The sequence below is a fragment of the Coturnix japonica genome, chromosome 1 (genome assembly GCF_054131305.1).
Source record: "Coturnix japonica strain WE chromosome 1, WE-NBRP24, whole genome shotgun sequence".
In the NCBI taxonomy this organism is placed as follows: Eukaryota; Metazoa; Chordata; class Aves; order Galliformes; family Phasianidae; genus Coturnix; species Coturnix japonica.
Genome location: NC_140663.1, coordinates 77,757,756 through 77,770,503, shown reverse-complemented (window position 1 = coordinate 77,770,503; position 12,748 = coordinate 77,757,756). Strand labels below are relative to the sequence as shown.

General features: G+C 40.7%; 1 protein-coding gene across 50 annotated transcripts in view; it reads left to right on the top strand.

The window, feature by feature from the left end:
* The window catches only part of ABI3BP (ABI family member 3 binding protein), a 126,349-nt gene that overhangs the window by 15,580 nt on the left and 98,021 nt on the right, over positions 1-12,748 (top strand). For all 50 annotated transcript variants that reach the window (XM_085526069.1, XM_085526117.1, XM_032447821.2 and 47 more), the window contains exon 2: positions 10,544-10,723. In XM_085526069.1, the coding sequence (XP_085382195.1) occupies positions 10,544-10,723 (180 nt within the window). The remainder of the gene's footprint in view (positions 1-10,543; positions 10,724-12,748) is intronic.

Genomic DNA, 12,748 nt, shown 5'->3' with positions numbered 1-12,748 from the left:
TCCTTCTGTATTGTTCTCACTGATCCTAAAGTTATAGTGAGCTACAGTGATTTAACTCAGCTTTGAACTCTAGTGAGTACTGGAGAGGAACTGGCAAGGTAAGTTGTAAGAAGTGCATACCTGCACAATATGAATGCTTTCTTGAGACAAACTGGGGAACAACTAGGCTTTGAGAGGACAAATTTGCCAGATTTCCTTCTGTTTCTCTGAGAAATATCTACTAAATATCTGTTAAAAAGAGCATGTTTTAGATCAGCATTATCATAATACATATTCTAAATGAAGGAAGAAGTCTCAGTAATTTGACATGAGAAAGGGCACTGAAAGCGTTGGAACTGACCCTGGGTCCACACAGTACATCTCTTCCTATGGAGGTCTGAGACAGCTAATGAGCCACTGCCCTCAAGAAACATCATTTATTCTGGAGTAGGAAGTATTACTCTAGTTCTCTGTATCTCTCTCTGAATTCTTTTGTCTGCATTCTTGACAAGTCTTCAGCTCTTGGTCACTATTATGATTTAAGTCTGGACGCATCTGGGGAGTAGATGTAGTAGGTGGGAGTAAAGTGAATGGGGCCTGGGTCTGATCAGGGGTGCCCAGTGACAGAACAAGGTGGGCAATGCTCAGAAATTTGAATATAAGGAAGTTCCATGCAACATAAGAAAGAACTTATTTACTGTATATGTGATAAAGCTCTGAAACAGACTGCCCAGAGAGCTTGTGCATTCTCCTCTGGAGATATTCAAACCAATCTGGATGATTTCTTCCTTGTTAAATGCAATTTCCAAAAACAAGTACAAGGACCAACCATTTGTACTGTGGTTTTACTAGCTGAAAAAATTGTTTCAGCAATGAGAGAAGCTAGAAAATGAAGAATGAAGTGTGATATTAGATTCTTTTAATTACTTGAAATTATCTTGCTACAGGCTATTCTTCTACATTTCCTAGACAAACTTAATTACAATTCTGTATTTTCTACTGACTGATTTAAGTTGGCTTCCTCTTTATCACTTTCCTTTTCAGAAACTTCTTAGCTCCTCATGTGCCAGATATCAGGAGTTAGACAATTTAAATTGTCTGGATCCTTCTTCAGTGAAATCTTTTTGTTGCTGTTGTTTATTGTTGGTTTTTATTTTGTTTTGCTTTGTATTGCATTCTCCCTGTTTTTAAATTATTGCACCTTCACAGCTTAACAACCTGAATTGATTACTAGTTTCTAGTTACCAATAAAGAAATAGGTCATAATAATAAGCCCTAAAATAACAAGATTTATTTATTCTACCTTTTAAGCACCATAGTTAAAATGGGAAAAGCATGTCATTTATGTATTAAACTGTGCCTCTGTAAGCAAAAAAGTAGCATTTCAAAATGAAGTGAGAATTGCTCCACAATTTATTTCTTGAACCAGCAGAATGTCACTGAAATGTACAGAGCCAATTGACTGGGGACTGGAGAAACTGACACAGAGTGCTAGGACTTCAACAAGAATTGTAGTATTGAAACTTTTTCATGACTTATCTCTCTAAATGTCCCAGTAGATCTTTGTGTAATAAATGTAGCTTTATAGGTAAGAATAGCATTGCTTTTGTTCATCTGTTTTCTTATCTGCCTGAGCAGAGAGATCCTGCAAGCCAAAGTTGAAAGCACATGAGCTGGGTTGCTTTTGCAAATAAATTTGCATAAGTGTGTTTTGAAAAGTTAAAGTAATGAGTGTTGACTCAACCTTTTTCTGAAGTACTGCTAAGCTAGTGTACAGTGTTGATATAATAACATCATTTCATTGGGGAACTTAAGTTGCAAAGACAAAACCATGTACAATGCTTTTAACTCATCCACTTTTAATAAGAAATTGTTTCTAGCTCTTTTTAAGGGTCAATATGGCACCCATTTTCATCGTTAATTTGGATTTTGTCTCTGGAAGCAATTACATTTGTATATAATCTGTGAGGGGGAAAGATAATTTAACGTTGTTCACAGCTACTCAGTAAGAGGATGTAAAGAAAACCAAGACAGTCTTTGCAAAGCAGTATGATGCAACGGGTGCAAGCTAGAACATGGGAAATCCTGGCTAGACATTAAGATTTATTTATTTTTACTATTATTATTATTCTTACTGCAAGAGTGGTAAATACTGGAGAAAGTTGCCCAGAAACATTCTGGAAACTTTGTCTTTAGATGTTTTCAAGACTCAGCTGGTCATAGCCCTGGGCAAACTGGTCTGCATTGAGCTGGGGGTGCTGAAGTCCTTTCCATCCTAAGTTATTATAGTGTCCTATGGTTGTGGCTTAGGAGTGCTTCTTGTTAATTCTACTGCAGAGAAACAGATCTATTTTTAAGCTTTTCCCTTTTCGAGCTATGTTTGATTTTGAGCCAAGCAACCAATATTTCTCCATGTTTGGGAGCCAAAGAAAAAACAAAAATATAAAATAGCAAAAATAAAAGCTGCATGCTGTTAGATTATCATTGCAGTCTTGGCTGGTGGTACTTATGGCATCGGATTTGGAAAATCCGCTGCTGTGAACAATTTGGAAGTAATAAGTGAGGTGGTTCTCACAAATAGATGGTGCTAATATATTTTCTTATGGCATGCTTCATTTGCCTAACACTTGCAGAGGCATCACTAGGTCTTTCATTCATGCCCTCTAAAGTCTTTGAAATAGAGAAAAATAAACAGCTTCAATGTAAGGCAAAAGGAATTCTGATGATGAAGCCAAATTTGCTGTAATACAGTACAGCTGTATTCACCCTTTTGTAGGGCAGAGTTCATGGCTTTTAGCTCTGCGGATAAAAATGAAAAACAAGATTGCATATGTTCACAAGAGGCCACATACACATTCAGTTCACCACTAGAGTTGCGAGTAAGTGCAAGTATAACGTCTTGTCCCACCAATGTTTTTGCTAGTGAAGCAGGTGAATAGACAGTTCAAAATGTAAGGTGCCAGATGCATTTATTTCAAAATACAAAATAGCTACTATTTCCATTTCTACTTCAAGCTTGTTGCTTTACTGACACATCAGATTTACTTGAATGTGTTTGTTACTTAACAAATTATTTAATCAATGAATTTTCAACCAGCTGTTGATGTATTGTCTTAAGCTAGAGAAAGAAATAGAATGCTCCTCAGTTGAAGGCAGTTTAGTTGGTGTGCCGAAGATACAGTTTTGGTTTGGGATAGAAACAGAAAAGAGATAGTTAATTCAAATTCCAGTCAACACATCACCCGATTTCTCTCATGTTTCTTGAAAGAGTTGAAAATCAAACCAGTTGGCTTTGTGTTAACTGTGCAGCTATTGTTACCAATAGCACTGTAAGGATGCAGTACATTCATGGGACACAGAATTCTGCAGCATTCAGTTCTGTGTTGCTGAAACCAAATTTTTGATGGAAAAAAGCCTCTTAGTTTTACTTGCTTTTATGTGTTGGAAAAACTGCTGTGCCCAACACCGAACTACTAAACAAATACCATTTTAATGCAACTAGCCCAGTGACCAGGTCTGTATTCATCTCCTGACTTCTCTTTAACTAGCAATGGAATTACTAAAATCTGTTTCTAGTAATTACCAGTTACTATTTTACCTTTACAAACTGCTTTGCAACTGAGATTTCTTAGTGGGATGTTATAATATACAAAGGGCTTTGACTGGACATGTGTTGTGAAAGTAGAAATTGAAAATTAGAGCTCTCTGTTCTTCCTGTAGAAGTAAGTTAGAGCTATCTGCTAAGAGCAGGATGTGGTACCAGTGCTTCTGAATTCAACTCCCTCCCTGTTACTCCTTTCTTAATTAAAGGTATGAGAAAAAGACAGTAATTCATATAATTGACATTAAGTCTAAATCCAAATAGTGTCCAGCCAAATATTTCACACATTGTTTTGTGTTTTTTTGTTGTTTTTTTTTTGTAGCTGCTCTTGCATTTTAAAGGTGTTAAATAGGCTCCTGTTGCCTATACATGACTGCTTTTATTTTTTTGCCCCATCTACCCAGAGTGATGGTACTCTCAGCTGGATTCTTCCAGCAATTTGCAGCTATTTTCTTCCTTTTGAGGAGTTAACAGTGGTTGGTTTTCTTATAATATAGCAGTTTTCACTGGGCTGTCTCAAAAGTCATTCCTCTTTTAGGCAAAGCATCCTTTCACCAAGAGTTCTCTCTAACAATGAAATGTCTCTGAGGTTTGATACAGTTAATGTTGTGCTTTTACTTCAGTTATATTACTCCACAAATTCAAATACTTAACACCAGAGTTGCAATAATGTGTGCCAAAACCAGACACAACAGAATATAAGAATATAAGCTTTGCTCAGTGCCTGAAAGTGTTCATTTCTGTTTGCAAGATGTCTTTAAAATCTCTTTGTGTTGGAATTTAAGGGAATCTGGTTTATCATTCTACATGGAAGAAAAGTGACCTTCTAGACATCCCTCTCAGCAAGGGAAATAATGTAGTAATCAGAAGCTTACAGAAGGAGCAGAAGATTGTTAACTATTAGGGAATATATAAAGGATAATATGGAGTTGAGATCATAACTAAATCACCATCACCAAGGAGATGGAAAGAAGAATTTTCCCTAAATACTGTCAACTCTGACTTTGTTGACAGAATCTACCTAGACTTCAGCAAAGCCTTTGACGCTGTCTCCCACAGAATTCTCTTGCAGAAGCTGGCAGACCGTGGCTTGGATGGGGACACACTCTTTGTTGGGTAAAGAACTGGCTGTGGATGGCTGGGCTCAGAGCATGGTGGTATTATATCCAGCTGGCAACCAGTCATGAGTGGTGTTCCCCAGCAGTTCGTACTGGGGCCTGTCCTGTTCAGTATCTTTTTTGATGACCTGGATGAGGGGATCTCAATCTTAGTAAGTCTGCGGATGACACCAAGTTTGGAGGAAGTGTTGACATGCCTGGGGGTAGGAAGGCCCTTCAGAGAGATCTGAACAGGCTGGGTAACTTGGCAGAGGGGAGTGGGATGAAGTTCAACAAGACCAAGTGCTGGGTCCTGTGCTTTGTCCACAAAACCCTAGGCAATGCTACAGGCTTGGGGCAGAGAAGCTGGAAGACTGTGTAGAAGAAATGGATCTGGATGTATTGGTCCACCCTAAGCTGAACATGAGCCAGCAGTGTGTCCATGTGGCTAACAAAAGAACAGTGGCATCTTGGATTGTATCAGAAGTAGTGTAACCAACTAGGAGCAAGAAAGGGATAATTCCTCTTTGCTCAGCTCTGGTGAGGCCACACCTTTAGTACTCTGTTCAGTTTTGGGCTCCTCGCTACAAAAACAGCCACTGAAGACCTGGAGCATGTCCAGAGAAGGATGACTAAACTGGTGAGGGGTCTGGAGCACAGGTCTTATGAGGAGTGGCTGAGGGAGCTGAGATTGTTTAGTCTTGAAGAGAGGAGGCTCAGGGGGGAACTTAGTACTCTCTATGACTACCTCAGGGGTAGTGAGCTGGGTTTCAGCTTCTTCTCTTATATATCTATTGATAAGACTAGAAGGAATGGCCTCAAGTTGCGCCTTGGGAAATTCAGGTTGGCTGTTAGGAAATACTACTTCTCTGAAAGAGTGGTCAGGCGCTGGAATGGTCTGCCAAGGGGCAAGGTGGAGTCACCAAACCTAGATGTGTTTAAGGAACATTTAGGTGTTGTAGTGAGGGACATGGTTTAGTGAGAACTATTGGTGGTAGGTGGACAATTGGACTGGATGACCTTGTAGGTCTTTTTCAACCTTGTTGATTATATGATTCTATGATCACCATATGAAGCCACTGGAGACATGCATCTTTGGATAGCAACAACATTCCAGACAGCAGAAACCAGGAAGGAACATCAACAGACTTCCAAGTTATCTACATGGCATCAAAGTTTAGGATTATTGCCTCTGATTGTGTAGTGTATTAGGCGGTAGGCGGGGTCACGGGATGTGATGGGACAGGTCCCTCCTCCTTAGTTAATATTCATGATGGGCGGGATTAGCCCCGCCCACTTTCTAGCATGTTCTATACCAAAAGTTATATAAGGGTCTGTTTGTTTTAATAAAATGCCTTTTGCCACGCACTCCCTTGTTGTGTCGGCATCTGGTCCAGCTGCGGATACCCGGGGACAAACAGGACGCACGGCACCGTGTAACAAGTGGTGACCCTCGACGTCCCGGGTGCGGCTGCCCCGCCAGCTTGTTCCTGCTGCGGAGCGACACCCCCTTTCCCTTTTCGTCGCGGAGTGGCAGAAGCCCGGGTCGGGGGGGAAGTGGCCATTCCCCTCCGTTGGGACTATATCGCCGGGTGCCGATTGAGTCGGTGGCGCAATGAAAGCTGTGATAAAGGTACTCTTTTCCTTCTGTCCTTCTCTCTTCCCTAAACATGCCCCTTCTAAGAAGGAGCTTACTTCCCTTCTTGTTTTATTGGAGAGGGAGGGGTTGCTGGCGACACCCTCCGATATTTATGAGCGGGATAACTGCGAGGGCATTACCTCGGCGCTGTCCCACCGGGTCCTCGCTACCCGAGGAGCCTCGGGATTTGGGGCTTGGGGGTTGGTGTTGGGGGCGCTGGGGGCCGGCCGCGATGAAAAACTGGCTAACCAGCGGGCTAGGGATCTTGTGGGGATTGATCCGGGGTGCGGTAGTTCCTTGGGATCGGGGCCCGGGGGGGGGCGGCTCTGTTCTCTCTGCAGGCTCAACTGTGGAGGGGACAGCGTCGACTCCATCGGCTCCGCCCTGTACTTCGAGAAGCGGCACGTCCACAGAAGTTGCTCGATCCCTCGTGCAGCACCAGCCTTCACCGCCACTTCTGTCCTGGACTGTTAACCACCCTTCACCCCCTTATCCAGCCCATACCCCATATCTTTCCCTGCAAGACGCTGGTGGGGGAGGCGGGGACATTGAAAAGAACCTGGGGGGAAGCGCGGAGGGGTGTATCACCGACCCGCCTTGTTACTCGGACAATCGGCACCGGAGCCAGAGCAGGGGCGTGGTTTTGTAAGGTTACCAGTTAGTTTGGACCCGCCCACACAGGCGATCAGCGAGCTCGCCTTGTCTGCCGATCCGGAAAAAGGGGCTGGGTCCGGCTCAGGGCTGCGGAATGCTCACGTTGGGTTCTCCCTTGCTAAGAGATACTGTCTTCCTGTCTCCTTGGCTAAGTCAAGATACCAGCAGAGTCTTGAATCCTGCAAGATCCGATGGCTTTCTGGGTTGCTTTAAGCTCGCTAAAAGCTGTGTTACACAGTTATAACACAAGCTTCAGGTCTGCACGTGCATAGTGTTATTTCATTTTGGGGATATATCCATTGTTCACCCACAGGCATGCTGTTGTGAAGTGCCTTTCCCCACTCTGCCTTCATCCTTACACTGTAACTCCATGCTGTGCCTGACGTCTGCTTTTTCTTATAAGCTAAAAAGCTTGGAATCCGTCTGAACAACTTGTTTTTCATTTTGTTCTGTTTTGTTTTGAGGCTTCTTTTGTAACAGTTTTATCTATGTTAGATTCTTCAGTAGGTGCTTGTATTACAGGTCACTAATGATGGTATAGCAGAGCCCTCGGTTAGTCCTGCCGTTTCCAGACCAAGTGGCTGCCTGAGTGTCAGCAGCTGATCTGTGATGGCTGCAGCTGTTCTGTGGCTGAGGAGCTGCGCAGCCTGAAAGCTGTTCACAATTCTTGGTGACTTTGCATAGCAGCAATGACCGTCCAAGGCAAGGATTCCTCCTGAAGGACCCTTGTTCTCTTCTTACCTACTGACCTTTGGTTCAGAGGGATTGCTGCTGACAGGGTTATTCAAAGATAAACAGAACTCCTGTTCTGATGGTAAGAGTGCAAAGGTGTACCTTGCAAAGAAAAAGGCTGATACCTTCTGTCTGCTCTAGCTGTAGATGGATAAGTATCTAGTCTTGGATTCTGAGCCAACCTCCTTCCTTCTGACCCAAAACAACTGCTCTCAAGATGAAAAGTTGTATTTTCTCTTCAAGTAAAAGCTTGCCTTGTTAGAACTTACTGAGTCATTCTAAAGTTGTGCTACTATGTGCTGTGTGCTATGGTCCTAGGTACCTTCTCTGTGTATGCTTGTTTGTACTGAAGAAAACTTTGGTTTGTGTATTTAGCAGTCTTGAAGCTGTTGTGTTGGATTGTGTTGGGTCCCCCACCACTTGGTGCTGTTCTTTGGACTATGGCAGAACTTTGTTACATGAGATGTAGAGAGTATCAGACACGCTGTGCTTCAAAATAGAGTGGCCATAGGCTTTTTACTTTTAGCACAAGGGCATGGATGCCAAGATGTTGAGGGAATGTGTTGTTTTAATTTGAGTGACCATAGTGAATCGTTACATAAGAAGCTGGCATGGCTGCAAGATCATACCAAGAAGATCGGCGTCGTGGACGATCCGTTTGGAGACTGGCTCGGAAGCCTGTTTGGGAACATCGGACCTTGGTTAAAACAGTTGCTAAAAGTATTGGTGATGGGACTTATTGTTCTTCTTGCACTATTAATTTGCACACCGTGTATTATACAATGCTTGCAGGGATTTATGCATCACATGGTGACGGGAATTTTCGATGAGAAAATGGAACAACAAAGGGCATATGAAAGACTTTGAAAGGTTAAGTGGGATTGTTAATATGTTGCGTATTGTTACGGGTTAAAGGTTCTATAGCATAAGGAGGGGGAGATGTAGTGTATTAGGCGGTAGGCGGGGTCACAGGATGTGATGGGACAGGTCCCTCCTCCTTAGTTAATATTCATGATGGGCGGGATTAGCCCCGCCCACTTTCTAGCATGTTCTATACCAAAAGTTATATAAGGGTCTGTTTGTTTTAATAAAATGCCTTTTGCCACACACTCCCTTGTTGTGTCGGCATCTGGTCCAGCTGCGGATACCCGGGGACGAACAGGATGCACGGCACCGTGTAACAGATTGATAGCAAATTACATTTATTAATTTAAGTATTCACCTAACTTCCATTTTATAGTATCTTACTGCAGAGAGGGAAGCATATATGGAAGGACAGTCTTTGTTAAACATTTGTGTCTAAAAAGGAAGGAAGGCTCATATTGTTTGATTCAAACATGAGATATATAGACTTCTGTATTAAAAGTTTTAATAAGTAAAGAAAAAAAAAGGATTATTTAAAAAATTGGCTGATGATCTATTTTCATTTTAAGTATACAATAGTTTTTTAAAACATCCTTAGTTGGAAAAGACCCACAAAGACCACCAAGCCCAGCTCTTGGCTCCACACAGGACCCTATGTCTGAGAGCATGCTGATAATATTTTTTGTAATAAAATCGCTGATAATATTTTTATATACTTGCAGAGTGATGATAAAATAATTTGTTTCCCAGATGAGGAAGGAACCACCACCCTTTTCCCCAGGATGGTGCCTTACCACTGATAATGGCAGAGAGCTGAGGTGTCTCAAACTACTGTCATTTCCTGGGATATTGCAAAGTAGCCTCTGAAGAATTGGGATGGCTTCCTGACTTCTTTTTCCTGAGAGCATTTACTTGATCACTCTTCAGATAATGGGTAGAATTGGTGACAAATGTTTTCCGTCAGTTTTGCTTGTGTCCTTTGTATGAAGGAAAGGGGCGTGAAGAGTTTGGTCTAGGTCTTTTCAGCCAGCTTGCAGACAACTGCAGGTACTCATCGCTACTACTAAATCCTTTTCAAAAATTGGGGACTGTGGCCTCTCAGTAACTCCAGTCGTACTCTCCAGATGAAGGCTGGTGGAGTGAGAACCAGTATGTACTTATCTGAAGAAATTTTGAATATCAGTCTGCATTTACCTCTGGAAAGAAAAGAGAAAGGAGGAGGGATATGTCAGGAGAGAGAAAGAAGTTAGTGCTCTACCCTCTTGTGTAATGACAAGTCATACATCTCTCATTGTTTTTCTTTAGATTTTAGCTGCTGAAGTAAAATGACTTTATGAAAATTCCATAAACATTCAAAATATTGGGTGCTTTAAAATGTTTCTTGGAAATTCTGAGTAATGTATATATGTTACTCTGGGTGATCTAGTTTAATTCCAACTAGAAAATTACATTTCCTTCTGAACACAACTGAAAATACATACACAGCTGCTGTAGCATTTTTATTCAGTTATCACTCATCCTCTAATTTTGCAATATGTCTTAGTGTTATAGCATCCTTACAATTTAATGTTTTATTTTATTTTATTTTGATAACAAAAGAGAATGATCTCCTGACTTGCCATTTTGTTATCTCTGGATCCTAAAGTGCTGCTATAACATCTTTGAAAGAAAAGATGTTTACATTTTTTCTGATTACTTCACATACTCTTCTATTACTACAACTGTAGAAGAAGCTGCTTATAATATTACTAAACCAATGAGGAGGAAAAAGTAGACATGTTGGAAATCACAATTTAATGTAACAGCTTACTTTCAGAAATACACTGAGTTGCAATGAGTCTCTACCTTCGAACAATTGTTTGGTTGCTTGCATCTAACAAAGTGAATGGTCTTATGTTGCTATTATGTCATATTCTGTTACCAAATACATATTTACAAGGGAGTACATTTTGTTCTTCTCTTTTTTTCTTTCTGTAGTGAAAAGACAGAGTCTGAAAGTTCAGATCAATGCAACAGATGACACTGTTTGCATGAGGTATCTTCGACCAAGCCAAAACACCAAACTTCAAGGTTTTGTCCTGGGTTATGGAAGCAGCTTCTTCTCTAATCAGTACATTCCTTTACCTTCAGAAGGAAACACCTACTTAAATGAACTTGGTAAAGTATTATTCCTTTCCATGCTACTGTTGTCATGGTGTGGATATAGACAAATTAAATTATGAATCTTTGGGTTTCTTAATTTGTGTTTTTATTGAAGTACTACTTTGGATTTTGTGTGTGTGTGTGTTTAAGGTTACTCTGGGAAGAATTTCAGGTAACAGTGTGCCTTTAAGGAGAAGAAATAAGTTCTTGTTTGGAAGAGCTTTTTATTGATATTTGAGAGCTTTCACTTGTGGGCTTTCAGCTACTTTTCTTTATGGTCTTAACCCTTAGCTGTATGAAAAGTGTATGTTTAGAATCACGCATGCTTGGGCGTAAGCAGAATTAGGTAGCATTTTGCAACGCACATTAGCTGCCTGCTTTGTCTGTTAGAAAGCAAAGCTCAGAGCATATAAAACTGTTATATTAGTTTATATTAGTGACACGTGTTTTCATTGTGTTCCTCAAGGCTGGTTGTCTCTTTAGGCTGTTCAGGTGGGTAATAAATTTTATTTAATAGTTTTTTATCATGAATATCACAGAATATTAGTTGAACAGTTGCTTTTTTCTTTTGTAATGTTGCCAAAGTACTGGTTTAATTCTATCAACTTAGCAGTCTTTGGAATGTTTCCTCTGTAGTAAACTGTAGACGCAATGGTAGGCATAGTGTGCACGTGTGTCTTTCAGGCTGTCTGAATGAAAAAAATAGAGTCACTGGAGTTGTTCAGAGAAGTATTTCATTTACCTGGTGAATGGCTCATTGAGCTGTAGTAGCTGTGGTGCTTAAAAGAAATTAGATAAATTTAAGAATATGTATTGAATGTATATGAAGATGTGTTCTGTATGTATTGAATGCCATAGATAGAATTCCTAGTGTTTAACAAATCCTGGTGCTTCTAGGCTGTAAGTTAGAGGTTATTTTAAGTGTATGTGACTGTCTGAATGTAGCAGTTTGCTCCAAATTGGCGCTGCTTTATTCAGCTGGGAGTATTTAAACTTGAAAGAGCAATACTGATGACATACTGGAGCCACCCAAATGAATTATCAAAACCAAAATAATAATAATTTTAAAAAAAATTTGGAGAATTATAACACTAAGAATTAAGCATGGATTTGTTGACTAGCAATCATCTGGCACATCTGGTCATTTTCCTACTGAAGACTTAAGCCTGTCACTATTTGGACTTTGATTTGCCGCTTCAAGGGGTTTGTACAGAAACAGTTGCATGCCAGCTGAAATAATCTGTTAACCACAGTGTTTGTCACTCCAACCTTAATAATGGGTGCTAAACAGGTTCAAATAAACAGATCTGAAATGTTCATTTTAGTATCAGCTCATCAAGAAGGCATTAAGCTGCAAGGAGCCTGGAAGATTTTGGTACTGAATTTGTAAACATATTTCAAACTGAACTTCTTGAAATTCACAGAGTTCTGTAAAGAATTCAGAAGGCATCAAATCCAGATTATACTATGGTTGTGTTAGGACAGTCAGTCAAGATTGGCAGTGTGTTCCACCGTATTCAAAATGGTCTGACACCTGCTGTTATGTTGCAAGCAAAAGGTTGTCTTATTCTCTGATCTGACTATGGGAATTCAAGCCTTTTCAGGAAATATGGAAAGACTGCCCTTTTTCATTCTCCAGAGACAATGCACATCTCTATACCCACTGAGAGCTGCATCTTGAACGTTTTCTTCAATAGGGAATTCACATCTTGTCACTCTGTGGAGTGCTGTTTTGACTCCGGCTTATAGTATTGACACCACATCTCATCACTGCTAGTGTTGTGATCCAGGAACTTGTCACTTTCAGCCTTGTTTTGGTTCAGTAGGTCCTGACAAACTTGTATACAGTATTTTTTCAGTTCCTGTGTGAGAATTCCTGGGACACACGTGGTGAAAGCTTTGCAATATTCAAGGTTGCCACCATCATTTCCAATGCATTAAAGCCAATATTCAGCTATGTATGCTGTTCCTAGTCGTAACCCATACATTCATGTGGATGAGCTGACTGAGACACTACATTTCATGGATATGTTAGCTGAA